The sequence below is a fragment of the Misgurnus anguillicaudatus genome, chromosome 14, assembly GCF_027580225.2.
Source record: "Misgurnus anguillicaudatus chromosome 14, ASM2758022v2, whole genome shotgun sequence".
Taxonomy (NCBI): domain Eukaryota; kingdom Metazoa; phylum Chordata; class Actinopteri; order Cypriniformes; family Cobitidae; genus Misgurnus; species Misgurnus anguillicaudatus.
Window position 1 is genome coordinate 7,975,925 of NC_073350.2, and position 27,718 is coordinate 8,003,642.

General features: G+C 36.1%; 1 protein-coding gene across 2 annotated transcripts; it reads left to right on the plus strand.

Moving 5' to 3' along the window:
• Positions 1–1,939: 1,939 nt before the first annotated feature.
• serinc3 (serine incorporator 3) lies at positions 1,940–25,945 on the plus strand. 2 transcript variants are annotated; one of them, XM_073875808.1, is made up of 10 exons: positions 1,940–2,194; positions 7,029–7,190; positions 8,068–8,261; positions 14,336–14,415; positions 18,223–18,360; positions 18,454–18,623; positions 19,118–19,204; positions 19,985–20,190; positions 22,693–22,920; positions 24,007–25,945. In XM_073875808.1, exons 1-10 carry the CDS (start codon positions 2,171–2,173, stop codon positions 24,143–24,145), a joined length of 1,428 nt encoding a protein of 475 aa, XP_073731909.1. In that variant the 5' UTR covers positions 1,940–2,170; the 3' UTR covers positions 24,146–25,945. The 2 variants fall into 2 exon arrangements, with proteins under 2 accessions (XP_073731909.1, XP_073731910.1); XM_073875809.1 differs by having other exon boundaries at positions 8,068–8,147.
• Positions 25,946–27,718: the final 1,773 nt, after the last annotated feature.

The following is a 27,718-nucleotide window of genomic DNA, read 5'->3' on the forward strand; positions in this document are numbered from 1 at the left end:
TGTTAACAGGGATGCCTCTGTACTCAGTTTTATGGCCAGATGGCTCTGTCACTTTGCAGATCACGTTACTCTCTTCCATCTTGTCGAGCTCCTTTTTCAGTCTGTCTCACAAAGTGATTGGTACCCATCATGGCTGTATACTACCGGTGTGGCGTACGGGTCGACATGGAGCTTGCACTTTCCTGGGAACTTTCCTATGCCATGAAAGACACCTTTGTATTCTCTAAGAAGGCTGTACTGGCTTCTCTTCTTTCTCGGCCAGTATCAGCTTGTTTAGCTTAAGGTCTAGACTAGCTCTCATTCCTAGAATGGGCGGTGCTTTGGTGTCTACCATGTAAAATTCAAGCACAGTGGAGGTGTTCTTGTATTTGCACTTCAGACGACAGGTGCCAATCACTTTCAGGAACTTACCACCATAGCCGGAGATCTTTTGAGTGGCTTGTTTTATGACAGTGTCTAAACAGTCTTAAAAATATGTTTACAGGAATTGCATTGGTCTGTGCCCCAGTGTCAATTTTAAATTGAACTTTCTGAGTTCCGCTTAAACAGACTTACGTTTTCAGACTTACAACTGAAAACACAGGTAAATGCAATCATTTACCTGTGTTTTCAGTTGTAAGTCCATCACTAAAAAGTTCTACCTGCTCATCATCTACCTGTATCACCTTTCTTGTATGGGTGTTTGTGTGTTGCTTTGATTTGCAGACTTTCACAAAGTGTAGCTCATATGTGTTTGTCTGTGTTCCAGTTTTCAACTTATGGCGTGTACAGCATCAGTGTTGTAGTCTCTCCCTTCAAACATTTTGAGCTGGGCTTGAGCTAGCTCATAAGAGCACGTGATGTTGATGGCTTGGTCTAGCGTTAGCTCCGTGCCGTAGCTAAGTAACTTCTCCCGCACCCGCAGTGAGTTTGTAGCAAACACGATGTGGTCTTGCACCATCTCGTCGCTTTTGGGGTACCCACACTCCTTAACTAGCAGCTTTAGCTCCATGACAAAATGTTCAAAAGTTTACCCATTTCCTTGCAATTTCTCATGGAAACAATATCTTGCGTAAATTGGGTTAGACTTTGGTGTGAGATATGCAGTGTACTTATCATAATATGTTTGCAGTTTCTTTGCGTCGTCATCTGTTAGGATCCATGTGTTGAAAACATCTCGTCCTTTCTCCCCTATGGATAATCCGGCCCTGGTAGCAGTGCTGAGAATATAGTTCCCAGTTTGTATATGGTTAAAAGATGGCTGTGTCTCGTATGACCTTGTTATTTGTACACTGTGACTGTAACTGCTGTCCACTCTTGGTTAGGACTCTCCTGTGAAAGAGATTTTTAATCTCAGAGAGATTTTCCTGGTTAAATAAAGGTCAAATAAAAAATAAAACACGCTGTGACTATATAAAATCAAAACATATAAATATGAAAATGTTGACGTTATTTTGTCACTTATTGGGAGCAGTATGCTAGCTGTAGCCATTTACTTCCAGTTTTTGTGCGAAGCCAGGCTAGCGGTGGGTGCGTCAGACAGAGTTACGGGATGCACGGATATGAAAAGGGTATGTATGGACTTAACTCTGGGGCATACGGTAAATATGCTAAAGTCCCAAAAAGTCGGCGTGTTCCTTTTATTAAGCAGACAAAATTAAGTAATTATTAACCGTAAATATTGCCGCTTAAATACAGTTGGGCATCTTAACCGATTTTACCTGTTTGTTTATTTTTATAATTAATTTTGATAGCACACACATGAAATAATAATTATTTTGGCTCAACAAATAACAATTATGAAATGCTAATTTACATTTGCTATGCAAACCAATTATTTTAAATTAATCTGTTCCACCTTGTTTAAATGGTTATTTCAAAAACATGACTCTGGGAAAATAATTGCTGACACCAAAGCCTGATTAACATTCAGTAGCTAAGCGCATTTGATGTTGGATCACATGACCTTGTGTGCTCCAGACAGACCAGAAGGGGAAATAGAATTGAGCCCATAAATCTATATGGGGCAGGATAATGACACATACAGAGTTTTTTAGGAATGTTATTTTATGAAGAATCTTTCTTGTTTTGTATTTTGTTTAGGAATTAGTTTGACCCTTCACAAAATTTAAGAGTTCAAGAAGCGATCAGCATACGTCTTTGTAGGAGTTTTGTCATTTTATTGCATACGATGGGAGCTCGGCTGACTAGTTGGGTAAGTTCATTTGTTTTCAAAGACGTAAAGAGACAATGTGCTGTTTCGGCAGAGTGCAAGAATTTTGAAAACCTGTGCATTAATCGAAAGGAATTTATTCTTAAATCTCTACACTGGACAGGTGTAAATGGGTTATGGTTATTTAACGCTTGTGTTTAATATTCTTATGGAACATTTAGCCACGTGACAGGCCAAAACTATGTGTGTACAAGGCATATATCGAAAAGGTTTTGTGTGTGTTTGCATAGGCCTATGTGTTTTCTTATTGGGAATTTGTGATGATTATTTTGTAAGGTCATGTGGTTTTATCCATTTAATCTGTTGGGAAGTCTGAGCTGAGATTAACTAGTAAGTTAACTGTTTTATGTAATGTGTAGTTAAACCACGAAAACCACGGTTTTGCTACAGTAGTGGTCATTTTAACCATGATAATTAATTATAAACTGTTGATATGGTAATCAATCCGCCAACTACTTTAATAATGGTTTATTTCCTAAAGCATTTCCTTGATACAACAATGTTATATATTGAAGAAACATTATTATTAACAAGCGTGGTTTCTGTAGACTAATAATAAACAACACAAATATAAATGTTTCAAAACACAAGTACACTGTAAAAATAATGTGATCAATATGCCATGGCAACATGTTTTTGTGTAATTAATTTTTATCTAACAAGTTAAGCAATTTCAACATTTAAGCAACTCTTCTCTAGTCGAGATTTTAAATAATTAAAAGTTAAAATGATTTGTACATTTAATTTAAGCCAAATTTGTTTACAGTGTATTTTTAATACTTTTTTGTATTGTAGAGAATAGTTTCAATATTTTCAAGCACTGGTGTACCCAAAACATCAAGCACATCCATGTCAGGCGCTATGTTGTGCACATGACATTATAACAAGACAACAGCATTAAGTTGTTTACAACAGAAGACTTGCCTTATGTGTCAGCAGCTTTAGTTCTTAGTGATTCATTAACATGCCACCTTCTGTTGTTGAGCAATATGGTCACACAGTTAACATAAATTATGCTTTTTTCCTTTTTACACAAGTGTGCATAAACACAAAATGAGTAAATCACATTAACTAATGTTGAGGTTAGAAGTATGACTAACACTAATATCAAGGCCATAACCACAGCTTAAACAATGGGCATTTCTGATTATTGGGAGGGGGCATGTCCCCCACAATGTCTATTGTGGTAACAGCCCTGACTAATACCAACTAGATAAAGTAAATGTTTGGTAACAAACTTTATATTGACTTAAGAAAGCCTAGTCTAAAAGTCCAAAAACAGTATAAAGTTCGATGAAATGCAGAAAGGTTTGTGTGAGGGTTAGGTTTATGGGTATGGAGAGGGCTGGGGGATAGAATACAGTTTGTGCAGTATAAAGGTCTATGGAAAGTCCACTAACGTGTAGAAACCTATTGTGTGTGTGTGTGTGTGTGTGTGTGTGTGTGTGTGTGTGTGTGTACCTGGTAATTATCACATTGTGGGGACCAATTGTCCCCACAAAGATAGGAATACCAGTATTTTGTTGACCTTGTGGGGACAATTTGATGTCCCCATGAGGAAACGAGGTTATAAATAAAACAAAATGATGTTTCTTGAAAATGTGAAGTAGCAGAAAGTTTTCTGTGGTGGTTCGGGTTAGGGAATGGGGTAGGTAAGGGGAATAGAATATACAGTTTGTGCATGTGTGTGTATGTGAGAGAGAGAGAGAGAGAGAGAGAGAGAGAGAGAGAGAGAGAAATAGAGAGAGAGAAAGAGAGAAAGAAAGAGAGGGGTTTATGGAATCTAACAAACATTCAGCCTAAACATTTTATGAATGTAAGTCAATTGTATTTTTGGGATGTTTGATCGGCTGGTTAAGGAGAACAATAAGTCCGATCCCTTGAAAAAATTCTAGCAACAAACAGCAAACCAGTTTGCAGATTTGTGCAAAGTTTGGAGGCTGTGGCTTGAAAATTTGAAATGTTTCATAATATATGTTCATAAACTACAACATCATCACTTCATACTGATTATACTGACTGATGAAAGTACTACATGCTATTATTTTACAGTATTGATATTTGTGAATATGTTAATTAATAGTATTCCAAAGTATAAATGAAAATTTATACATTTCATATACAATATAAATAATTCAATAGCCTGAAAAGGGTTATGAAATCCCCCTTCTTTCGGCTCCAGACTACGTCGCTTTCTTTAAAAAAAAGCTAATTAAATGGCCATGGATGCTGTGAGAGGAACGACGAGGTGGGGGGCACAGGATATTTACTAGTGCAGGGGTAGGCAATGTTGGTCCTGGAGTCCTGCAGTCCAGATTTTGGCTTTTTCTCAATTCCAAGAACGCAAAGAACAGACTTGTGTTTTCTGGGGGAATGGTCTTGCCAGGCAACCTTGGAAGAGCGAACTCGGAAGGACACGAGGACAGAGAACTGCTGTGATCTTGCTCTTGGTTACCTGACCTTCTCAACATATTTTAATTAAATTCATCCATTATTTTCTTGCCTTGCCTTGCCTTGCCAAGGCCTGTTGCAAATGCTGTAAGATTATTTGTGGTGTACAAATAACATATTAAATGTGAATAATCAACACAAATAATACATTCATGAGACCAAAGAGTGCTTATTAGATTTACTGTAAAAGAATTTTACATCATCAGACACAACTGACCATCAGACACGACTACATTTTGTGACACATAAACAGTAACGTCGACCAAGCCCCAGCAGTGTAGATAAGATGGGCTAGGAAGAAAATCATAGACTGCCTGGACTAGGACCTTAATACGATGTGGCTCTGCCCGCCAGAGCTCAGTCCACGTGATTTTACTCTCTACAACTTGCTCCCATCTTGTCCAGGGACCTTGCTGTCTCATTTGCACTTATCTGTTTGTCCTCTCCTTCTCCATGGATGCTCTCACCTCGTGCTGGACCAGTTGCTTCCACTCTTTCCCCCGAGCCTTGTGTAAACAGGGGGATAGCTAAATTCCTAGTCCAGCCCTTCCTCTAGCCAATGATTCAACCAGGAAACTATGATGTAGCAGTGATTCTACTTGATCCACTGCATCTTCTGCTCTCCACTTCCTGCCGATCCTGAGTGCTACCCCTGCTCCAGCGACCTTGAGGTCTGATGACTCACGGAGTTGTAGCACCTCTCTTACATATAAGACTTTAAGCTCCTCCTGAATGGATTTTAAGTGGAGTGTAAGCTTGCCAGAGTTCCCATATGAGGCGAAACTGCTTAAGCTTTTTGGCAGTCCTAACCATCTCTTAAGCTAGCCACTAACTCTTCTTTCCAGCTCTGCAATTGTCATGATTAGAAACTTATAAAGGGGCAATGGCCACAGTATCCTAGGCAGAATCCCCTGTTGCTCCACACCTTTAATTTATCTGGAAGGCCTGACTTGTCAACATCCTTAAGCCGTCCTTCCATCTCCTCACAAATATTATTAATGGAGGTTATGTCCCTGAGGCTGCTGTCAAAGAACTTCCCCAAGCTCTTGATGGGCTTCTCGCAGACTTGTCCACCACTCTGCCCTTCACTCTAGCCCATCCCATCACCCTCTCTAGCCTCGCCAGAACCCACCTGCCTCCAGGCACTCCAGTGGTCACTGTCAGATCGTCCATGTAGGCACAAATTGGTCGCTGGCGGATCCCAACATTTTGGTTCAGCCACTTTTACCAACATTTTCATTGCAATCGCAAACAGGATCACTGAGGTGGTAAAGCCTGTGATAAATCCCCCTCCAAAATATGTGCCAGTCTGATGTTATTGATCCTGAGGAGGCTCTCAGGCTGAAGTTGCTGTAGTAGTCCAGGATGAGTTCTCTTACTAAGGCCGGGATATGGTGCTTTTCAAAAGTTTCAAGGACCAGTTTGTGGGACATAGAGCCATAGGCATTGGCCAGATCTAAGAATAAGAATAAGAATGCATATTGAGAAACAGACTCTATTTCCAACCCTGATTAGACCTTATCCACCTGTATTTTTCTGGTGACCCAGTGACTAGCCTGATCAGGTGTGCTTGGTTAGAGCTGGAGCTAACTCTGCAGGACTGTGGCACTTGAGGACTGACATTGCTTACCTCTGATCTAGTTAACAAATAGTAATATTTACTAAGAATAGTGGTATTACAGAAATAATTAAACTAAATATAATAAATATTTAATATTTCAGTAAAGTGAAATATGATAATACCATATTTGAAGATAAGGAAAGGTCCTCAGGACATGGTACTCCATCTTTGCCTAGATGCAAACTGTCTTGATGAGCAAGGTCAAAGTTCACCTGCCTCTCAAAGCTTTCCCAAGACAAATAGTAGTTGATGGAAAACCAGACTCACACAGCCAAACCGAGCGTGCATCACACTTTGCCTATGATGCTATGCCCTAAAAGTATGTACTAAAATCGTCCACATATTTACACTGTTCCACCACACTTGCAACCCATGAATGCCTCTCTTAACTACTATGTGTTCTTAAAGTGTGTAGTGTCAGGTCGCACTTACATTTTACTTTACTATACAGAACCATATCCGAGTGTGATTGCTTCGACCCCCTGACTTTCCCGCTGGCCTGCAGGGACCACACACCATGTGCTGTTATGAATAATTAAGCAAAATTTCTTCTCAATGGATTAGAATATGCAGCCTCATGAATAATTATGAGACACAGACATGTCATCGATATACTAGAAAAATGTTGTCACGTCACAAGTTAATTCAAGCCCTGTCTGTGAAACTGGGCCAATGTATATTATACACTAAGCTTGTACTTGTGAACATGGCTGACTTGACCTTATTTATTGATTCTATTGAAAGGTTTCTTGCCTTTGCAAGACCGCAACATGTCTTATGTGCAGATGCTCCCCGCAGATCAGGAACTCCATTGTAACCCGAATTATGTATGCCTTCCTCTTACTGCTTGGCACCATCATTGCTTGTGTTATGTTGTCACCTGGGTTTGAGCAGCAACTTAAAAGAGTAAGTGAATTTTTAGCATAATCAGAGGCCAGTTGCACCAGCTCTGGCGTAAGTTACAACTTAGCGTAGTTGCAATGAAAGGGACACCAAGTTACAACCTATAAACAATCCCTACACGGTCTAACCAATCCCAAATGAGGAATAAGGATCTTATCTAGCCAAACGATTGTCATTTTCTGCAAGAAAAATAAAAAATATGTACTTTTAAACTACAACTTCTCATCTTGCACCAGTCGTTTGATGTGCCAGCACGACTTTACGTAATCCGTACGTACATATTTTTTTATTTTTCTTGCCGAAAACTGACAATCGTTTTGCTAGATAAGACCCCTATACCTTGTTTGGAATCGTTTAGAGCCCTTTGAAGCTGCGTTGAACTGTTAAGGTCCACTAAAGTCTATTCAATTGAGGAAATAGACTTAATTTCTTCTCGATTGAACAAAATGAAGACGTTAACATTTTGGATGACATTGGATGATTTTTTTTTAAGAAAGTGGAATATTCCTTTTAATAAGTGGTGTACACAAATTAAGTACAGAATAAGTTAAAAACTAGCTTTTAATTACTAAGCCACTAGTGTGGACTTTACATTCCAGTTTAAGCGAGAACTTATGCATTGCTGGTGCAACCCTACCCACACCCCCTTGCAAAATATGCTGGATTTTACTTAAAAGTAAAAATCATTAAAAGGGCATCTTGTTATCTAGTCCTCTCCAAAATAAGTTATTTAACATAACAGATGTTTACATATACAGTAGTACAAAAGACAAAATAATAACAATAATATACTGTATTTTGATGTTGTACAATTTTGAAATGGGTTATTATGTGAAATAGCATATGCTAAAAAAAGTATAAAAAATATATTTTTCCTCAGATACCTGGATTTTGTAATGGAGGATCAGGGTCCATTATCCCCGGAATGGAGGCTACTGTCCAGTGTGAGATTTTCATTGGGTATAAGGCTGTGTATCGCATTTGTTGTGGCATGAGCTTGTTTTTCTTCACTTTCTCTCTGCTAATGTTCAACGTGAGAAACGACGAAGATTTCAGAGCTACAATACACAATGGGTTAGACAAATATTAAAGCATTGACTTATATTTTTAAAAATGAGAAAGTGCAACTGTTGCTTATTTGAAATATACTACATTTTCCTTTCATGGTTTGATCTATTTATTTTCTAATTAGTTTATTTTTTTATATGCAACCCCTAAATGCATAAATGTTTTGCAAATCATTATTACACTGTAAAAAAATCCGTAGTTTTTACAGTGAAATACCGGCAGCTGTGGTTACCAGAACAATTCTGTAAAAAATACAACTTAAAACCGTAAAAACAACAACACCACCGTTGTATGCATAACAGCGAACTTTTGTAAATTTTACAAATCTTACCTGTATACAGAATTTCTTTGATTTATTTACTGTTTAGAAACTCTTCTTTATTAATGGTAAAATGCAGATGTGATTGCCAGAAAACCGCCTTAAAAATATATGAACATGTAAACAACTTTTTGTATTTCATTAATTAATATACTTTTATTCATATTTTAATATATACAGAAAACCACTATAATCCAGGTTATGGAAAAGACAGCTGCACAAAGAAACAAAGTTTGTTGTGAAATTATTACAAATTGTTTTCTAATTATTTGCCAACAACTTGAAAAGAGACAGTGGACATACACAAAGATTGTATCATACAAACAAATACAAAACAACATCAGGGTAAGTTTTCAATGGCTCAGTGTCTACATGAGTCCATTTTACAGAGTTAAAAAGTGACACTTAAATAATGACATGATGAATGAACATTAATGATGAAATAGAAAGCAGTCAAAACACAAGTACAACTGAACTACAGGCAAAATGAGACAAGATCTCCCCATAGGAGAATTAAACACAAACATCATTAACTTATTACAAACCAGTTTGACTTATTTCTGTCATACATTTACATAATCTCTTATTGAGAATTAACAGAGAGTTAGATGATGATTTATCAAAAATGTTGTGTTTTAAGTCACCATTATGGTGATCAGTGGTTGTTTTAGTTGGGGTCTTGAGCCTCAGTGGTTACTTAATTCCTTTTTCTTTTTGTCAATTGTGTTAGTGGGTTACACAGAGCACTTGTTGATGATGAAAGGGGTTGTAAAAACAAGTCTCCAACATTTCTTTACTGTTAAGTGGTTTGATTTATCCACATGAAAGTTGTGATTGACTGATAGTTATAGTAAGAGAGAAATTGGTTTAATGTCTGGTGTTTGTGCGGTCTTCTGCAAATATAGCTGTTGGGCTAGAAAGAGTTTTGTAAAGTAATGGTTTTGGGACTGTTTAAAAAGGTTTTTTGACACTTCATATTCATATCAAGATTCAACCTACCCACCTCAATAGTGGTGACCATCAAAAAACTCATTCAGATTAAGTGCAATGCATGCCAGATAAGTTTGTACTATGGTAATACCCAGCATGCATTGCGGCATGCAGCTTTCATGTTTTGGGTCACCGTTGTTGTGATTTGTATGCTGATTCTTGATGTCTAGACTGATTTTGTTTAGTCACAGAATCGCCTGACATTATTTTTTACTGGTTTTAAGTCTAATTGTCTAAATTCATTGCCACTCTGTAACATCGTCCCACAAGAACATTTGTATGGGGAACAGAAAAAAATTAATGTTCACGTTTAAAGTTTTTTTTAGAACACTTGCTTGGTAAACTTTAAGATGACTAGACCATCATTAAAAATCTACCAACATCACTTGATTTTACTTATTTCAGCTTCTTAGACCATAGCTTATGTGTATTGACACATTACTCTAACAGTCAGAGAAAGCTTAACCCAAAGACCTACGAGCCAAGTGCCCCATTTAAGGAAACAATGATCACCATAATGGTGACTTCAAACAAACCAAATAAAGTCAAGCTGGTTTGTAGTGAGTGAGGATGTTAATGGTGTTTGTGTTTAATTCTCATCTGGTGAGATCTTGAGCGATTGCATGTGTTTATATGTTATATTTATACAGTTAATGTTCATCTAAGATTTTGTCTGTAGTTCAGTTGTAGTTGTGTTTTGAATGCTCTCTATTTCATCATTAATGTTCATTCATCATGTCATTATTTAAAGGGGACATATTATGAAAATCTGACTTTTTCCATGTTTAAGTGCTATAATTGTGTCCCCAGTGCTTCTATCAACCTAGAAAATGTTAAAAAGATCGACCCAATAACTTAGTTTTGGTAAACCATTTTCTGCAAGCATGTGAAAAAATAGGTCATTGTAATTTGGCCCTTATTGTGATGTCAGAATAAGGTAATACCGCCCCCTTTATCTGCGCTATCCAACCACAGCACAACCATGTAGTATGGAGAGAAAGAGAGAGAGATAAAATATTTGACAGCACAATAGAGTTTCAATTGCAACAAACCACCATCATTGGGATCAGTGGTTGCACTTCATCCGCTCATTTGCATTTTAAATGACACACCCAAAACGGCACACTTTTGCTCAGACCTATTTTAGACTTAGTTTACATCTTAAAAAAAATCTCATAATATGTCCCCTTTAAGTGTCACTTTTTAACTCTGTAAAATGGACTCATGTAGACACTGAGCCATTGAAAACTTACCCTGATGTTGTTTTGTATTTGTTTGTATGATACAATCTTTGTGTACTGTCTCTTTTCAAGTTGTTGGCAGATAATTAGAAAACAATTTGTAATAATTTCACAACAAACTTGTTTCTTTGTGCAGCTGTCTTTTCTAGTGATGGGAGAAACGAAGCTTTTCGAAGCTTCGAATCAATTGAACCAATTGCTTTGAAAATTGATTCAGTTTTTCGAAGCAGTTCGAAACCCACACACGCTGGCGACCACTGCTGGTCAAAAGTGTAAAAGCAGATGTGTCCAAACATTTTACACTTTTTTGTTTACAAAATAATAGCAAGATTTTTATTAAAATATGTTAAAAAAATTATTTAAATTAATTAAGACATAGTTAAAAGTGTATTATGTGTTTTTAGTTTTATTAAGGGCAAACAAATTATTAAAACTAACTACCCTTTTAATTATGCACATTTTTGTCATTAAATCTGTCTATAAACAAAAAGTAGACAAAATGGCAGTGTTATTAGTCAGAAGGACAAATGTTTTATGAACTTTTATAATAAAACTGACCCGAGTTCACCGAAACATATTAAACACTGGTCATGTGATCAACTCCCCCTAGTGGTGAACCATCGGATTTTCGAAACGTTTCGAAACAGTTATGACGTAATGAAGCCACGTTTGCTAAAATCACGTGACTTGGGCCAGTTTGAAACAAGCTCCGAACCACTGATTCGAAACAAAAGATTCGTAAATGTTTCGAAGCCTCATGAAGCAGTGCTTCGAAAACGACCATCACTAGTCTTTTCCATCACCTGGATTAAAATGAATAAAATTATATTAGTTAATGAAATACAAAAAGTTGTTTACATGTTCATAATTTTTAAGGTGGTTGTCTGGCAATCTCATCTGCATTTTACCATTAAAAAATAAGAGATCTAAACAGTTAATAAAGAAATTCTATATACAGGTAAGATTTGTAAAATTTACAAAAGTTCGCTGTAATGCATACAACGGTGGTGTTGTTGTTTTTACGGTTTTAAGTTGTATTTTTTACAGAATTGTTCTGGTAACCACAGCTGCCAGTATTTCACCGTAAAAACTACGGATTTTTTTTTACAGTGTATAGGCCAACATGTTTTGGTGTTTAGCGACCCAGAACCTGTATATCAAACATGGCTGAATCCCTAAACTGGCCCAATACTATAGAAATGTCCTAATATTTTATTAACAATTACAAAATGAAACAAAAACATATTTTGTTATATTTTGAAATTTTATATCTAATCAAATAGATGCAAAAATATACAAGAACTGTAAGGGGCCGACAGGAGCAGGAGAACATGACATGAAAACAACAGCCCAAGGCTGTAAACAACTAAACTTATTAGGCGTTTGTGAAATTTTAATCATAATTTTAATCATCTTATTTTACACATGAAACTCTAACTGACCTGATCGCATATGCCATTTTTATAGTAGAATCGTGTGCGTGTGCAATTATTAAAATACAATATTGACGGAGGATTATTTTATACAAAATCCGGTGAAAGCAATGGAGAATGTATCAATGTGTCTCACATGTAATACGTTTGTGGACTAATACTGCAAATGGATGTTATATTATGAACACTTAGCATGAAGAATTAGCAGCCAGAGCTCGTCTGGAGTTATGACGAACACGCTATTTCATAATTTGCGTATGACGTCCTTTTGTGAATAAACACATTAAGATATGACCTTGTTGCATACAATGTATATTAATATTTATTTAATGAAACAGTACTTAGAAATGACATCTAAACCCTTCAACCTTTGTAATGATATATGGCACGACAAGTTTAATACCCTTCTTCATCAATATAATACTTTGTAAACTTAATAGTTTGTAAACAATTATGCATCAGGACCATTCACGGCCTCGTTCACCTTAACAGGTTAACATAAGTGGGTTTGGGAGCTGTGACAGTTGTCATAACAAGCTGACTGAGTGCTTTTCACATTCAGTGCTGAGCTCCCAGAGTTGAAATATGTTCAACTTTGGGTGAAATGCTCATCAATGTCACTTCTTACTTGGCGGTCCTATCACAATGGAGGAGGGGTGGTACAAATATCACAACAACCAACCGGCACATCATTCAACAACCTACAAACGTATAATTTTTTAGACAGGACATATTTTTGCTGTGGTCAATAACCCATAGCACAAGTGTGGTCTATCAATACCAGGTAGAATTTTGAACAAATGTAAAACGACTTTGGTATAATTTCATTTTGAACATAAGTAGCGCATTTTTACTTTGGACCCCTACAGTTAGGACAAAAGTGACACAAAGGTAACACAACAGAACAAGATAGATTTTTGTGCTACACTTGTCTTTAGTAAATAAACATGACTATGACCTTGTTAATATGTAACTGCAAACAAAGTTTGTCATGTATCTTTGTAAAAAAAGATTTTCATTTTAAATTTCAGTTTCGTCCCAACAGGAACTCCTGACATCTAAACCCGATTTACTTTAATTCTGAAAAACTCTGAGAAGGCAAACTTCGGGATGTGTTAGAGCACTAAAGGATCTGTAGATTGATCACTACATGAAATGAGAAACACAATGCATTATATATAAGAAAATAATTGCCACTTTAGGAATGTACTTGCCGTGGTCGAAAACAGCTTTCCAGACCTACACATGGGAAATGATGATTATTTAACGCAATATTTGTTAGCTCTGTAAAGAGTTGCATGCTAAAAAATGCTGTCAAATGCTGGGCTCTGAGGAAATAGATTTGTTACTTTTGCCCGAGTTCTCCCCTATGTAAAAAAGTAAACAAAATAAACCTAAAAAGTTTGAGGTCATGAGTAATGTACTTTTGTTATAACGTATATCATTTAATTGGTATCAAATAAAGTATCGTTCAGGAACTGGTATCGAATTAAAGGTATCGGTATCGGAATCTGTATCAAAGATTTTTGAACAATGCCCAACCCTAGTGAAGTGATAGGACATGGACAAAGTTGAATTGGTGCCCACTAATGCTAGCTGGACATTTGTTTTGGACCATTTCCTTACTTGTTCCTGCCGGATGACATGCTGAATATATTTTTGCGTTAAACAGCAAGGTGTACCTATAAAGTGCCAGTTGAATGTATTATTAGCGCTTTTCCATTGCATAGTACCCCACGGTTTGGTTTGGTTTAGTTTGGGTCGGGTCAGCTTACTTTTGGGAACTTTTCCATTGGGTGCAGTGCGTAGTACCCGATACTTTTTTTCGTACCACCCTGGTTTGAGTTCCAAGCAACCTGAGCTGATACCAAACGTGACGCGAAAACACAGTAGATCACTGATTGGTCTGAGAGAATCGTCACTACTTGCGTCATCGCTATAATGTAAAAGATTAGCTTTACCTTTAGTGCTAGCTTGCGCTGTTTCGAGCAAACCTGTTGCCATCTGTGCTCCAATTATTTCACAGGTTATGAAACTTGTTTTATCTGTCTTTCTTCAGAAATATTTTAATTTATCTCATCTCTATCTTTTCATCAGCTTTTGGTGTTTTAAAATTGGAACCATGGTTGCAGTAATTGTTGGTGCCTTCTACATTCCAGAGGAGCCTTTCACCCGAAGTAGGAATTTTATAAATTGAATGTTCTTGCTAATAATTCTAATTTGATGAGCCACATTGCAAAATAGACAATATATGTAAATCCATACTATACATTAACACTGTAGGCTCTTTTTTTTACAACACACAAATTTGTCCCTAAACAGCAAAACCACCAGTGTTACATGTTCACTGCTGGTGTGTAGATGAGTACTGTAAATTTAACACTGGTGATTTTGCTGTGTAGATCCCTGAAACAGAATTGCAGCATAATAGGAATCACACAAAGGTTTTATTATAAACAGGCAAAACAGAATCTGTTAGCCAATCATAAAACTGTGAGGTGTCTGTGCAAATGACTTGAGTTTGGGGTGGAACTACCATTTCGTGTGTACAGTGGTGTCAAAAGTATTCATATTCATTACTCAAGTAGAAGTTTAGATACTAAGGTTTAAAAGACTTCTGTGGAAGTTGAAGTATCAACTTTTTACTCGAGTAAAAATGTAAAACTACTTGTTTTAAAACCTTGCTGGAAAAACCAGCTTACCAGCAAGACCAGCATATGTTGTGTTTTGGGGCTGATTTGCTAGTGAACACCAGCTAAACCAGCACCAAACCAGCATCAGCACCAGCTAAACCAGTACTAGCACCAGTATCCCATGCTGGTCATACCAGCAAGACCAGCATATGACCACCAGCTAAACCAGCATAGACCAGCATAATTCCCATGCTGGTTTGATGCTGTTTCTTTCAGCAGGGAACTACTTAAAGTATAAAAGTAATGCAAGGAAAAAAGCCATTAAGGACAAAAGCTTAGGCCGCACCACAGGGGTCTATTGTGCACTACCCTACCTTCTCAAAAAAAAAAAAAAAGTTTTAAATCATGACTACTGGTATAGAGTTATATTAAAATGTTAATGTTAAAAAATTTGGGATGCACTAGGCTACCTGTTTCAGCTACATATATGTCCATTAAAAATTAACACATTAGTACAATGCAAATATATTATAGAACCATATGTGTACTACTGAGCATTAACATGTGTTTCATGGAGCAGAAGATATAATGACTAGTTGCCTATAAGTATTGTAATGGTGTAAAAAGTCAAACTTCAGAGCAGGGCCGTTGCTGGCCAAATAGGTGCCCCAAGGTGTCCTCTTCAGTTAAAAAAATACCCCAAACAGTATGTGTGAAAATAAAAGTTTATTTAAAAAACTATTGTTATCATTTATAATTGTATTTTAACAGAAACAAATTATACAAATATGCAATTATATATTATGGGTCATTCTATGAAAATGGTGGCTTTCCTGTCCCGGGCCCAACCACCGGGAAAAAGACTTGAAATTGTCAGATAATGACACAAAATATATGTTTTTTTTTTTATTGAAGTGTTTTATTATTAATAAGACATATGTAAGACAGTTATATTGCAAACCATTTTTTTCTATATATTGTAGAACACGGTCAGTACCATGAAATTGGCTTGTCCCTCGGGTCAGCAGTCGTGGTTTAGTGACATATTTTGAGTTAAAAAATATATTATTCTCCCCCTTTAAATGTCATAATACAAAGGGAAGTAGTACAGTTATTTAGTGGACTACTTAAAAAACTAAAATTTCAACTAAATATTATACATAATTTACAGGGAATACCTGTCCCTCAATTTCATGTCACTGGTGTTACAATTTATAAAAAACACCACTTTGAAAAAAATCAACATCCTTGCCAACTTCTTCCTGCGTCAAACATTCATTGAAGGCATGGCTGTTTTGAAAAGCACATAGTGAATGTGCACGCTCTCCTCATCTTTTAGCAATTTGATAAATAATTTGATAATTTCATGCGAGGACTTAAGATGTGTCACTGGTGTTCAGTTTATAGTAAGGGGAAAGGAAATTGTATTAATATAATTTTTCAAATTGCATGACTAAGTGATTTATTTACAATTTAAGAAGTGTGGTTTGAGCTACTGTGGTCGCAATCTTAGATATGCCATTGTGTCTGCAGATTTGTCACTGGTTTTATCGTCGCTGGTGTTACTGTTGCTGCTTTCATAAGTAAGCATTTTAAGGATATCATCATTCAATTTTGATCACTCAGCCTCAATTATTTCTAATGTTACAACAAAAAACACAATGGTAGAAATAGAAAAAGGTCACACTATAGAACTTTACGCATGCCTGTTTAAAGTAAATTATTACTAATCAAGACAATTTCTTAATATTAACTTTTTCTTTCTTTGATTATGTATGCAAATTAAATAGTCAAAATACACTCTGGGAAGCCTGAATTGTCATCTAAAATATAGGTAACATCAGTGACAAAAAAAGCAGTACAAGCATTTTTTTATGTAATATAGTAAAAATATAAAAATACATTAAGCTGTCATTTAAGTTGATTTATAATGTTAAGAGGTAAACTACTATCTGACTACAAGTTTTGGTATAAAAAAAGAATTACATTTTTAAAAAGTTGTCTGTGTGACTGTGAATGACCCTTATAGTCTATATTTCTGCATCTGTACCTGTGTACTTAATGGACTTTAGCTTAATCTAATGTGACAAAGCTAATCTTACGTGTCAGTATAAATCCAAGTATTATTGCAAGTGGCCGCCTCCTTGTCATTTCTGGCTTATAACAAAAAAAAAACAGAATAATGCCTAAGAGCTGCTTTGTGACAAGGTGCACAGCTAACAAGCAAAAACACAGAAATAAGTTTTTATAAGCTGTCGAGCCATAAAACCCAGCCTTTAAGGAGAAAAAGTGGATCGCCAATTCCCTCTACGTTTCCCTCTAGTGGGTGCAGTACTACTAATTATAGTACTATGAAAAGTTGCCTATTTCCACTTTTGTGTCGTTAAACGCTAGTTTTTTTGGGGTCGCATACCCGACTACACGCATTAGTCGGCACTTCCAAACGTGTGAGTTTGTGTATGCTGGCAGGCGGACGTGTGCACTAAATGCGCGTGGCTCATCATCCTCCTTCCATCCTCTGGAAGCTTTTCTTCTTATTTCATTGGCGAGTGTCTTTGAGTGATATGTTACGTATATACTGCCGCCTGCTTTACCGGAGGTGAATGTAGCAAACATCAAATACGGCCAGTGGAATTGTTTTAAATATAGCAACAGTAACACCAGTGACAATAACACCAGTGAAAAATCTACAGACACAATGGCATATCTAAAGCTTTGTAGGGCGTATAGGCTGTGCGTTCTACCGTGCGCGTACATTTGCATATACTTAAAAAATAGACTACACTCCCGGCTTAATCATTAAAAGTAAAGACAGAATAATGAATAGTGTAATTGCTAAAAAGCAGAAAAAAAATTAAACACTCAGCTGAAGGTCGAATATAGAACAACGGAACATGTTTTTTTTATTTTCCTAATTATTTTGACAATTTTCTCACTATTGCATTAGTTACATTTTCAGAATGTCCTTTTTACTATATTTATTTCACATTATTTAACAATGAATTTTTTTTTTACATTCCAACAGACATTATAGGGCCTTTTTACATCGGGTCACTTTCAGAATGTCCTTTTTACTATATTTATTTCACATTATTTAACAATGACATTTTTTTTAACATTCCAACATACATTATAGGGCCTTTTTACATCGGGTCACTTCTTTGATCGTATAGCTATCTGATTTGTTAAAACTGTTTCATGTACATTCGGTCGCATAAATGAGTCTTGGCTAAATGGATATTAAATCAATTTCAGTAATTCAGATTCTGCAAGGTGTATGTAAATTTATGACATCCACTGTATATGTTTTAGCGCACATATGACAACATACATTTCTGTCTCTTTTCTAAGTGTGGTTTATTGTTGGAACTTGCGGGGCCTTTTGCTTTATTCTAATCCAGCTGGTTCTTCTCATTGACTTTGCCCACTCATGGAATGAGTCCTGGGTTGATAAAATGGAAAAAGAAAATACAAAATATTGGTATATAGGTAGGTTATGTTAAACTACAATTAACTATATCTAAATTAAATCTGTATTTTTATTGTTCTTATTGTGTTGACTATGTTTTCTTGCTTTTCTAGCTTTGTTATCAGTTATGGTCCTCAACTACACACTGTCATGTACGGCTGCTGTTCTTTTCTATTGCATCTACACGCAGGCTGAGGGATGTGTTCTCAACAAATTCATCATTACCTTCAACTTGTTATTATGTGTTATGGCTTCTGCTCTGTCAGTACTGCCCAAAGTGCAGGTAATTTAAATGTAGTGTCTGAATTTTAGTGGAAATGGTATACAGATCAAGTGAGCATATGAATCTGCTGTCTAAGACGTATATCCATTGCGACATCAGATTTAAACATTTGGCATTTTTTACCTACTGCTTGAGAATGCCGATGTAATCAATAAGTGTAATTACTTTTCCCTTAATTTTTCTATTCACAGTTTTAATGGAGTTTTAAATATTTTATGTGCAAGCTCATTTAATCACAAAGCATGTATAAACTGCTGCTTATCTCACTCTTGCAATAGTTGTTTTAGCATCTTCGACCTAACCACTATATCTAGTTACTAAAGTTGATTTTAACAAAGCCCAGGGGGTAACTAAAGCTCAGGCTGAGTATCAAGCTCTTTATTTTAGACAGTGAGTCATATTTGTTTCTCTTTATTTAATATATTTTTCAAAATACCTGAAATGAGCATTTTTGTCCAATAAAATAGAATGTTTATTTTTGTTTGATTTTGTAGGAATACCAGCCTAGATCTGGTCTTCTTCAGTCATCCATCATGACTTTGTACACCATGTACCTTACCTGGTCAGCCATGACCAGTGAGCCTGGTAAGCAGCTGAGGTTTTTAACTAATAAATTAATTACATTTCGTTATATGAGTAGTCTAATTTCTCTTGTTTTACTTCTTTCGTTTTCGATCATTTGATACAGGGGGGAAAATAAGTATTTGACACATCAGCATTTTTATCAGTGAGGGGATTTCTAAGTGGGCTATTGACACAAAATTTCCACCAGATGCAGCCATCAAGCCAAATATTGAATTCATACAAAGAAATGAGAACATTTAAGTATACAAGTTGAGTCATAATAAATGACACAGGGAATAAGTATTGAACACACTTTATTTAATACTTTGTAGAAAAGCCTTTTTTGGTGATTACAGCTTCTAGACGCCACTTGTATGGAGAGACTAATCATTTGTTATTCTGGCTCATTCTTCCACACAAATGGTCTTTAAATCTTGAAGGTTTATTGGGCCTATTTTATAAATTTTGATCTTCAAAGTTGATCTTCACTTTGAACCTCCAAACTAACAACGTCTAGCTCTTCATAACTTAATGCAATGTTTATCCTCCACCGAAGCATAGGCTCTACACAATGAGGGCTGAAAAAGACCACTCATTTTAGTGAACTTTGCAGCTTTTAATGTTGTAGTAGACCTTTTATTGCTTAACATTTTACACTAACTACAGCCAAAAAAGAGAGAATGCATAATAGAACCCCTTTCGCTTGCATATATTTTTGATCTTTTACAATGGTGATTATACTTAAAATCAAAGATTTGTCATGTATTGTAAGTTTATTTGTGCCAATATTTTATCTCCCTGAACATGCATGCAACCCAAATCTGTTCAGCATCTTCAAGCAGAGCACCTCCTTTACGGTTTCCTCAGCAGAGATTGAGAACCAGACTGTTGTAATCATTGTAGACACAGAGGAAACTGTGCAGTCAGCCCCTTACCTGAAGTGGTGGGATGCTCAAAGCATCGTAGGACTGGCTATTTTTATTCTCTGCATTTTGTATTCCAGGTATGATATAAACTCCAATTAATATTCTACACTGGAAAAACTGATAAATTAACTGAAATTATTAAGGAAACTGATCGCCTTTAAGTTTTAAAAGACATACAGTGGTGTGAAAAAGTGTTGGCCACCCTGCAGATTTTAAGACTGCATGTTGTGTTCACTTGTGCTATCTTTGACTAATATTTTAATTTGTTTGGTGATCTGAAATATTAAATAGTGACAAGTATGAAGCAGTGCTAAAGCAGTCTCATATGGAGCAGCCCGAGTGTTTTCCGCTGGGTGGACGGTAGGGTTGGAACGGTACATGTATTCGTTTCGAACCGATTCGGTACGGGGGTCACGGTTCGGTGCACGAATTTAAACGGAGAATACACGGTATGAAAAAAAAACTTGCGTGCAAAATAATTAATGTAATGCGGAACTAATGTTAGATATGCGGGTTCTTTAGGGATAGCTTATCTGTAGCCCCGCTTTAGCTCTGAGGGCTAAAGCAATGATTGGCGCCGATGCAGCCGAGCCCCGCCTGTGTATGCGCTCTATCAGAGCCTGCCTACATTCTCTGGCACTCTGCAGTTTTTTGTCAGGTTGACGGTCGAGTGAGTGAGTGAGTCAGTCAGAAAGCAGCGACAGCGAGTATGGCAAATGGTGGTGAGGATCTGCCGGCCTCTTTAAGATCGCAAGTTTGGGAAAACTTTAGTTTAAGTGAACCCTTGGATTTAACAGCTTGTTGAGCCTCATTTGGCAGCAAATACTTCAAGCAAGCACTTTCAGTAGTTCTGAATCAGACCTGCGCATCGTTCAAAAGCAATTTTTGCTCATTCCCCTTTACAAAACCGCTTTAACTCAGACACATTTGTAGGATGTCTGGTGTGAACCGCTCTCTTGAGGTCATTCCACAGGTTAAGGTCTGGGCTTTGACTAGGCCAATCCAAATGGTGCATTTTGTTTTTCTTAAGCCAGTCTGTAGTGGATTTACTACAATGCTTAAGGTCATTGTCCTATTGCATCAACTAACTTCTACTGAGCTTCAACTGGTGGACAGCCACCCTGACATTATCTTGTAGGATTTTTTTAAACTTAATAATTCATTTTACCCTCGATGATGGCAAGTGGTCCAGGCCATGAGGCAGCAAAACAAATCCAAATCATGATGTTCCCTCCACCATACTTCACTGTTGGGATGATGTTTTGATGTTGGTAAGCTGTGCCCATTTTGCGCCATAACATTTTTCCCAAAAAATTCAACTTTTGTTTCATCAATCAATAAAATATTTTCCCAGTAGCACAGGAGTTGCCAAGGTGCTCTTTTGCAAACTTCAGGCTCACAGCAATGTTTTTTCGGGAGAGCAGCGGCTTCCTCCGTTGTGTACTGTCAGAGACACCGTGCCTGTCCAAAGACTTGCATATGGTAGACTCAGGAACAGAGCTGTGTGCCCGTTCCAATGATGTCTTCAAGCCTTTAGCTGTTACTTGTGGGTTCTTCTTTACTTCATTGAGTATTCTGCATGGTGTCTTAGGAGTCATCTTGACTGTGCGCCCACTTCTGGGAAGGGTAGCTACAGTATTAAACTGTCTCCATTTATAGACAGTTTGTCTAAGTGTAGACTGATGGAGGTCTAAACTTTCTGAGATTGTTTTGTATCCCTTTTCAGCCTTGTGGACTGCAACATCTCTTGATCAGATATCTTTATAAGAGCATGGTTCAGAAGAGCTGATGCTTCTTAAGGACAGCAATCTTAAAATGTGTGAGTGTCTTAATATCAATCAAAGTTGCACTAAACCACACATTTAAACTCATTTTATTAATTGGACTACAGTTTGCCAACTTCTGACAAAAAAAGCTTTCAATAAAGTAATTAGTCCATGGGCTCACTTACATTTTCCTCCAGCACTGTGAATGTTTAATGGGTGTTTCCAAAAAAGACACAAGAAACTGGAATTATTTATGTCTTTTGAGCTTATGCACATCGTGTTTGTTTATTGTTGTGACCTAGATGAAGATCAGATAACATTTTATGGCAAATCACTGTAGAAAACCAGTTCATTAGGGGTTCACATACTTTTTCTTGCCACTGTATTTTCTTTATACACACACACTACTGGCCAAAGGTTTAGAAACACTTACTCGTTCTTTATTTATATTTTTCCACATTACAAAATAATAATAAACTTGTCCAAACGATATGGCATAGCACAAGTGTAACGTTGGGAATTATGTTGGTGACTAAAAGCATCCGAAATAAATTTAAACTCTGTAATATCTTATCATCTGAATTGCAGTCACCCTTTGCTTAGAAATTGCAAAACCATACTTAACCATCATTTTATCCAGAAGCTTCTTGAATCTAATAACCAAAATTAATCTTCTTTGGCACAGCTATATTTTGTCTACAAAAGTAATTTCAGGCATTTAACCATACACCTTCAGATTTAATGATTTTAAGATCATAGTTAACATTTCAATAAACTTTTGTCTGGTTGTGTTTGTATTCTTTATCTTCACAGTATACGCTCTTCCAACACCAGTCAAGTTAATAAACTAACCTTAGCTGCTAAAGACACCACCATCCTAGAAGAAAGCTCCACAAGTCCTGAGAGAGCAGAAGTAGTCTTGACAGAAAAGCATGTGGAGGACAATAAAAGAGACAAACATCAATACAGTTACGCCTTCTTTCACTTCATGCTGTTCCTGGCGTCACTCTACATCATGATGACTCTAACAAACTGGTACAGGTCAGTGGCTGGCTGCAGCATTGTAATTATTTGTAATTATAAAGAGTATTTTCCAGTGGCGGCTCGTGACTGCTTATCCGAGGGGCGCAAATTCAAAATATGTGTTCGGAGTGTCGTGTGTTGCTCGTGTTTTCAAAATATGTGTTTGTTGCTTTATGTGAACCATGTGCATCACGTGTTTGTCAAAATAAGTGCCTGCTGCACAGGCGTTAAAACCGTTTATGATAAAAGAGACGCTCACAGTCACAAAATACATGCAAAACACTCCCTTAACAGTAAACTCTGATTACGCATGAGATTATGCGAGTATCACAGATGTAGATGCGTGTGACAATTGCGTGCAGTTTATCGTGCAGCCCTACTTAAAATGCATTTACTTATGGTTTTGATTAATATATTCTTTGAGAAATCAGCATTGAACTGTGCCATTGATAAAGCAGTCACTTGTGAAATGTTTAGAACAGATGGCTAAGGTGGAACTAATTGATGTCCAAATATGCAATTGTTCAGATGTCATTGTGAACAACAGTGTGAAGTTGGGAAGTTTAGTATCATTTTTAGTCAGTAGTAAATTGTTCATACATTTCTATCACAAATTTAACTTTGATTGATTAGATCCACGCTCGATTTTCTATAGGGCTTCTCAAGAATATCATGTTCGTGCTATCTTGACCACATCTGCATAAACCTCAACTAACAGTTATGAAACTGGTTTAAGTGTGACTGGTATATTTTCTTAATTCAAGTCAGGTTTTGAATTTTAATCCTAGTTTTTCCAAGCATGTTTTATGGAACATCCCTCAGGATTGAATTTTTTTTACAGTTTTTCTGTTAGTAGAGACCAAAAGTTAACATGGATGTGTTGGCCAGTACTATAATCAATTGGAGTATTTATTTTTACTTTTTAAGCATTTAAGCATGTATTGAAGTTACATATTAAATCAAGTTAAGGAAATGGCAAATGTAAATAATGTAACTGAAATTTCAATTTTCACCATTTCATTTTTTAATTAAACATTCTATATATTTTACAGTTTTATCCTTTTCTGCGTTTGGATTTACTATGTTTATTTATTGTTCACTCAGCCCTGATGCAGACTCCAATGCAGTAACAAGCAAGTGGCCGGTGGTTTGGGTAAAAATCTCATCCAGTTGGGTCTGTCTCATGTTGTACACCTGGTCTCTAGTTGCTCCTATGATACTCACCAACAGAGACTTCACCTAGTTGTTTATTTTATTTGTTTATATTGATTGATCCTTCCTTAGATCCTCATGTGTAAAATGTTTTTATTTTTGTGTTCTTCAGCTTATTTCTAATCATTTATTTACATAATCATTTTATAATCATTCATTAGTTATCCATATGATTGATTATTTATTATTATTATTATCAATTTCATTATTTGATTATTTTTATAATTCTATTATTGTTTATTCATTCATTTATCATATTTATATATTTTGTATTTCTTATAAATTTTTCCTTGCTTATGCATTTTCATTGTCATTCAATTTCATGTTTGTGGGGTTTCATGAGCTGTTTTGTCTGTATAAATAGATTTAGATAAGGGGAATGTTTATATACAGTAAGCCCAAGGTTTATGGGGTATAACAATGCATGTTAAATTTATGCTGGGAGAAGAAGTTTGAACATTGAGACATATGCAACTGAGAGATTGTTCAATAAACTCTGTTCTTTTTACCATCCTAAACTTCGTCTCTTGCTTCTGCTCTTCTCTAGCTTTAATGGATCAACCTCTTGACTGACAGAAGACTGTTAAATGCTAATTTTGGTATTAACAGCTCTGCTGAGTAGGCTAACTGATATTTTCTGGCAGGATCTGGCATCCGGGGGTGAATCCTAAATATTGTCTGGCATGGAGACCTGATCTAACAATATAGTGGAAAAACTTATCTTTCAATGCTAGCAATGCATTATATCTGTCTGTTGTATCATTTAATATGTTGTGAAAAAAATACGTTTTAGAATGTTTTATGTCATACAATTTCTTTGGGGGGGAGGGCACGAAGGGATTCACCAGATTGTCAGTGCTCACACCATACACCGCACACTGCAACAATTCGGATTGCATGGCCGTCACCACACATGCTGGACACCATGTGAGCCAAACAATTTTGTTTAAGCTTTGTCTCATCAGACCACAGGACATGGTTCCAGTAATTCATGCTCTTGGACAGGTTGTCTTCAGCAAACTGTTTTTTTTTTTTTTTGCTTTGTTAGCCAGCTTCAGAAGAGAATTCCTTATGGACAACGGCCATTTAAGCCGAATTGTTGTAGTGTGCTGCATATGATCCGAGCACTTACGATCTGGCCTTCTTCTTCTGCAACATGTAACGCAATGGCCTATTTAAAACCCTTAAACAGTTCGATGGTTCTGGCTGGGATACAGCTACGGCCAAATCCTGTGAAATGTGTGGTTTAGGGTAAGGTTTGGGGGTAGGATTAGGATACAAAACACACTCATCAGGCGAGATTTTGGCCGTAGCTGTATACATTCTAGCCACAATCCAGTTCGAAAAGACGTCTGAATGGAAACTCTGAGGAGCAAAAAAAACTGGTAAGCAGTGTTGCCAGATTGGAAATGTCCAAGTATCGTACCATAACCTCAAAATAATGGTATTTGGAAGAAAAGTATCGTACACAAGTCAAATGGGCACATACAGCTATTTTATCTAACGTTAGGTAAACAACTTTTGATAGCCTGTAGATTTTCCCAGTAGATAAATTATTAAGTGTACCTTGGAAAAAGAAATTGACGGTTAGAGTCATTCTCAACGATGACTGGCTGTAGATTTATGCCATAGCTGTATTTCATCAGGACCATCCTAATCCTATACCCCCAAACCTAACTTTAAACCCTACATCATGCGATTTAGGCCATAGATGTATCCCAAAACCAAGAGATAGAATACATGCGTTATACGCATGCCTTCTCCTCACAATTATGATGGTAGACCCAGAATCAACAGATAACGCTATATCAACAAGTATAGAAGCCCTATTGCACCAACCAATTAAAGTGTCACAAAATGTGGAAATAATCGTACATTGTAGGATTTTTTCTTCATTATTGATCGTACAGAGGTAAAAATTATGTTACAAAAACGATAGTTATCATACATCTGGCAACACTGCTGGTAAGTGCCAAAAGTGTAAAAAAAAAGTTACTTCCGTTATTCTTATCTAGATGGCATTTGACACTATAGAGCAGTTTTTGGGGGAAACAACTTTAGGGAAAGAATTTCGGTTGTGCCAGTTTGCAGATGACACCACTTTGTTTTTAAAAGACAAAAATGAAATCTTTAAGGCAGTGAATTGTATAAAATAATTCTCCACTGTATCTGGGCTAAGAATGAATGTGAATAAATCAGTTTTATATTCCAATTGACAATCAAGTAGTGTATCTTGGAGTGGTGATTTGTAAATATTTTCGAAAAAATTTAAATCTTAACCCAATTATTGATAAAATTAGTAAGAGGTTTAATATTTGGATGCGACTTGTCAATTCAGGGAAGGGTATTATTGTCAAAAGCTGAAGGGGTTTCTAGGTCAGTGTATACAGCATGTTCCTCTGAAAAAATAAATCTTAAGTAATTCCAAAGATCATGGTGGCTTAGAAGTACTGAGTTATGACATATTAAACAAGGTATTTAAAATTAATTGGATTATTCAATATCTAAAGAATAAAGATAGTATATGGCCTTTATTTCCAAACTATTTGTTTAAGCAAATGGGTGACCTTGCATTTTTGTTCAAATGTAATTATTCATTTGAAAAAATACCAGTAAAACATGCTAATTTTCATAAACAAGCTCTCTTAGCTTGGACTCTGGCCTTTGAATACAACTTCAACTTTTCCCCTATGAGATTTTGCATTTGGAACAACAAAGATATGCTGTATAAAAATAAAACACTTTTTTATACGAAAATAATATTGTACTAGTTAGTCAGTTTCTAAATAAAGATGGTAATTTAATAATGTATAAGGAATTTTTTGATAGATTTAAAATAACAATTAAACCCAAGGAATTTGCTGTTGTGATGCGGTTCCCAAAAAGGTATTGACTCTTTTTAGAAATACATCGCAGGATGGAGATCCAAACCTTATTGACATAAAGAGCAAAATATTTATTGGAGATATAAATATATTGCAAAACAGAGTCACAATATTAGAAACAAATTCAATAGAATGGTTTATCCTCCCTCCAGCTCGTTTTTTTTTCTGTTTTTGGGAAAGTGATTTGGAGGAAAGCTTGGCGAACGGTGGACAAATGTATTAATAATAATAAAATAAAATAAGTCTCCTTTAAAATCATGCATAGGATATACACGGTTAAATATTTGTTGGAAAGGTTTAAATTGAATATTGATTACTTATGTTGTTTTTGTCAAGGTGAAAAGGAAACCATTTTTTTTTTCCAAAGATGTTTTGGGTTGAATTGGAAAGATTTATTATGAAAAAACTGAACATTGTTTTACAGCTAACTGGACTGGACATATTAATATACTTCAATGATCAAACACTTGATGAAGAAAAGGAATATCTTATTCAAATGCTGATTTTACTGGGGAAATTTCATATTCATAGAGTAAAATGGTCTGACTCCAAACCAAACTTTGCTCACTTAAAAAATGAGCTCAATAATTTCTGTACTATGCTAAAGAACTGTAACAGTAAAAAAATCAGATAGAGCTCACAAGATTACAAGCAAATATGACTCTGCAAGTTAAATGAAACCTTTTATTTCTTTTTTCCTCTCTCTCTTTCTCTGTTTG

What these genes read in the sequence shown, in the direction of transcription:
- serinc3 (XM_073875808.1), top strand. Translation starts at nt 2,171, where the DNA reads ATGGGAGCTCGGCTGACTAGTTGG. An exon ending in TACAAAATATTGGTATATAG is followed by an intron (nt 18,361 to 18,453) that starts GTAGGTTATGTT and finishes TTGCTTTTCTAG; the next exon opens with CTTTGTTATCAGTTATGGTC. An exon ending in CAGTACTGCCCAAAGTGCAG is followed by an intron (nt 18,624 to 19,117) that starts GTAATTTAAATG and finishes TTGATTTTGTAG; the next exon opens with GAATACCAGCCTAGATCTGG.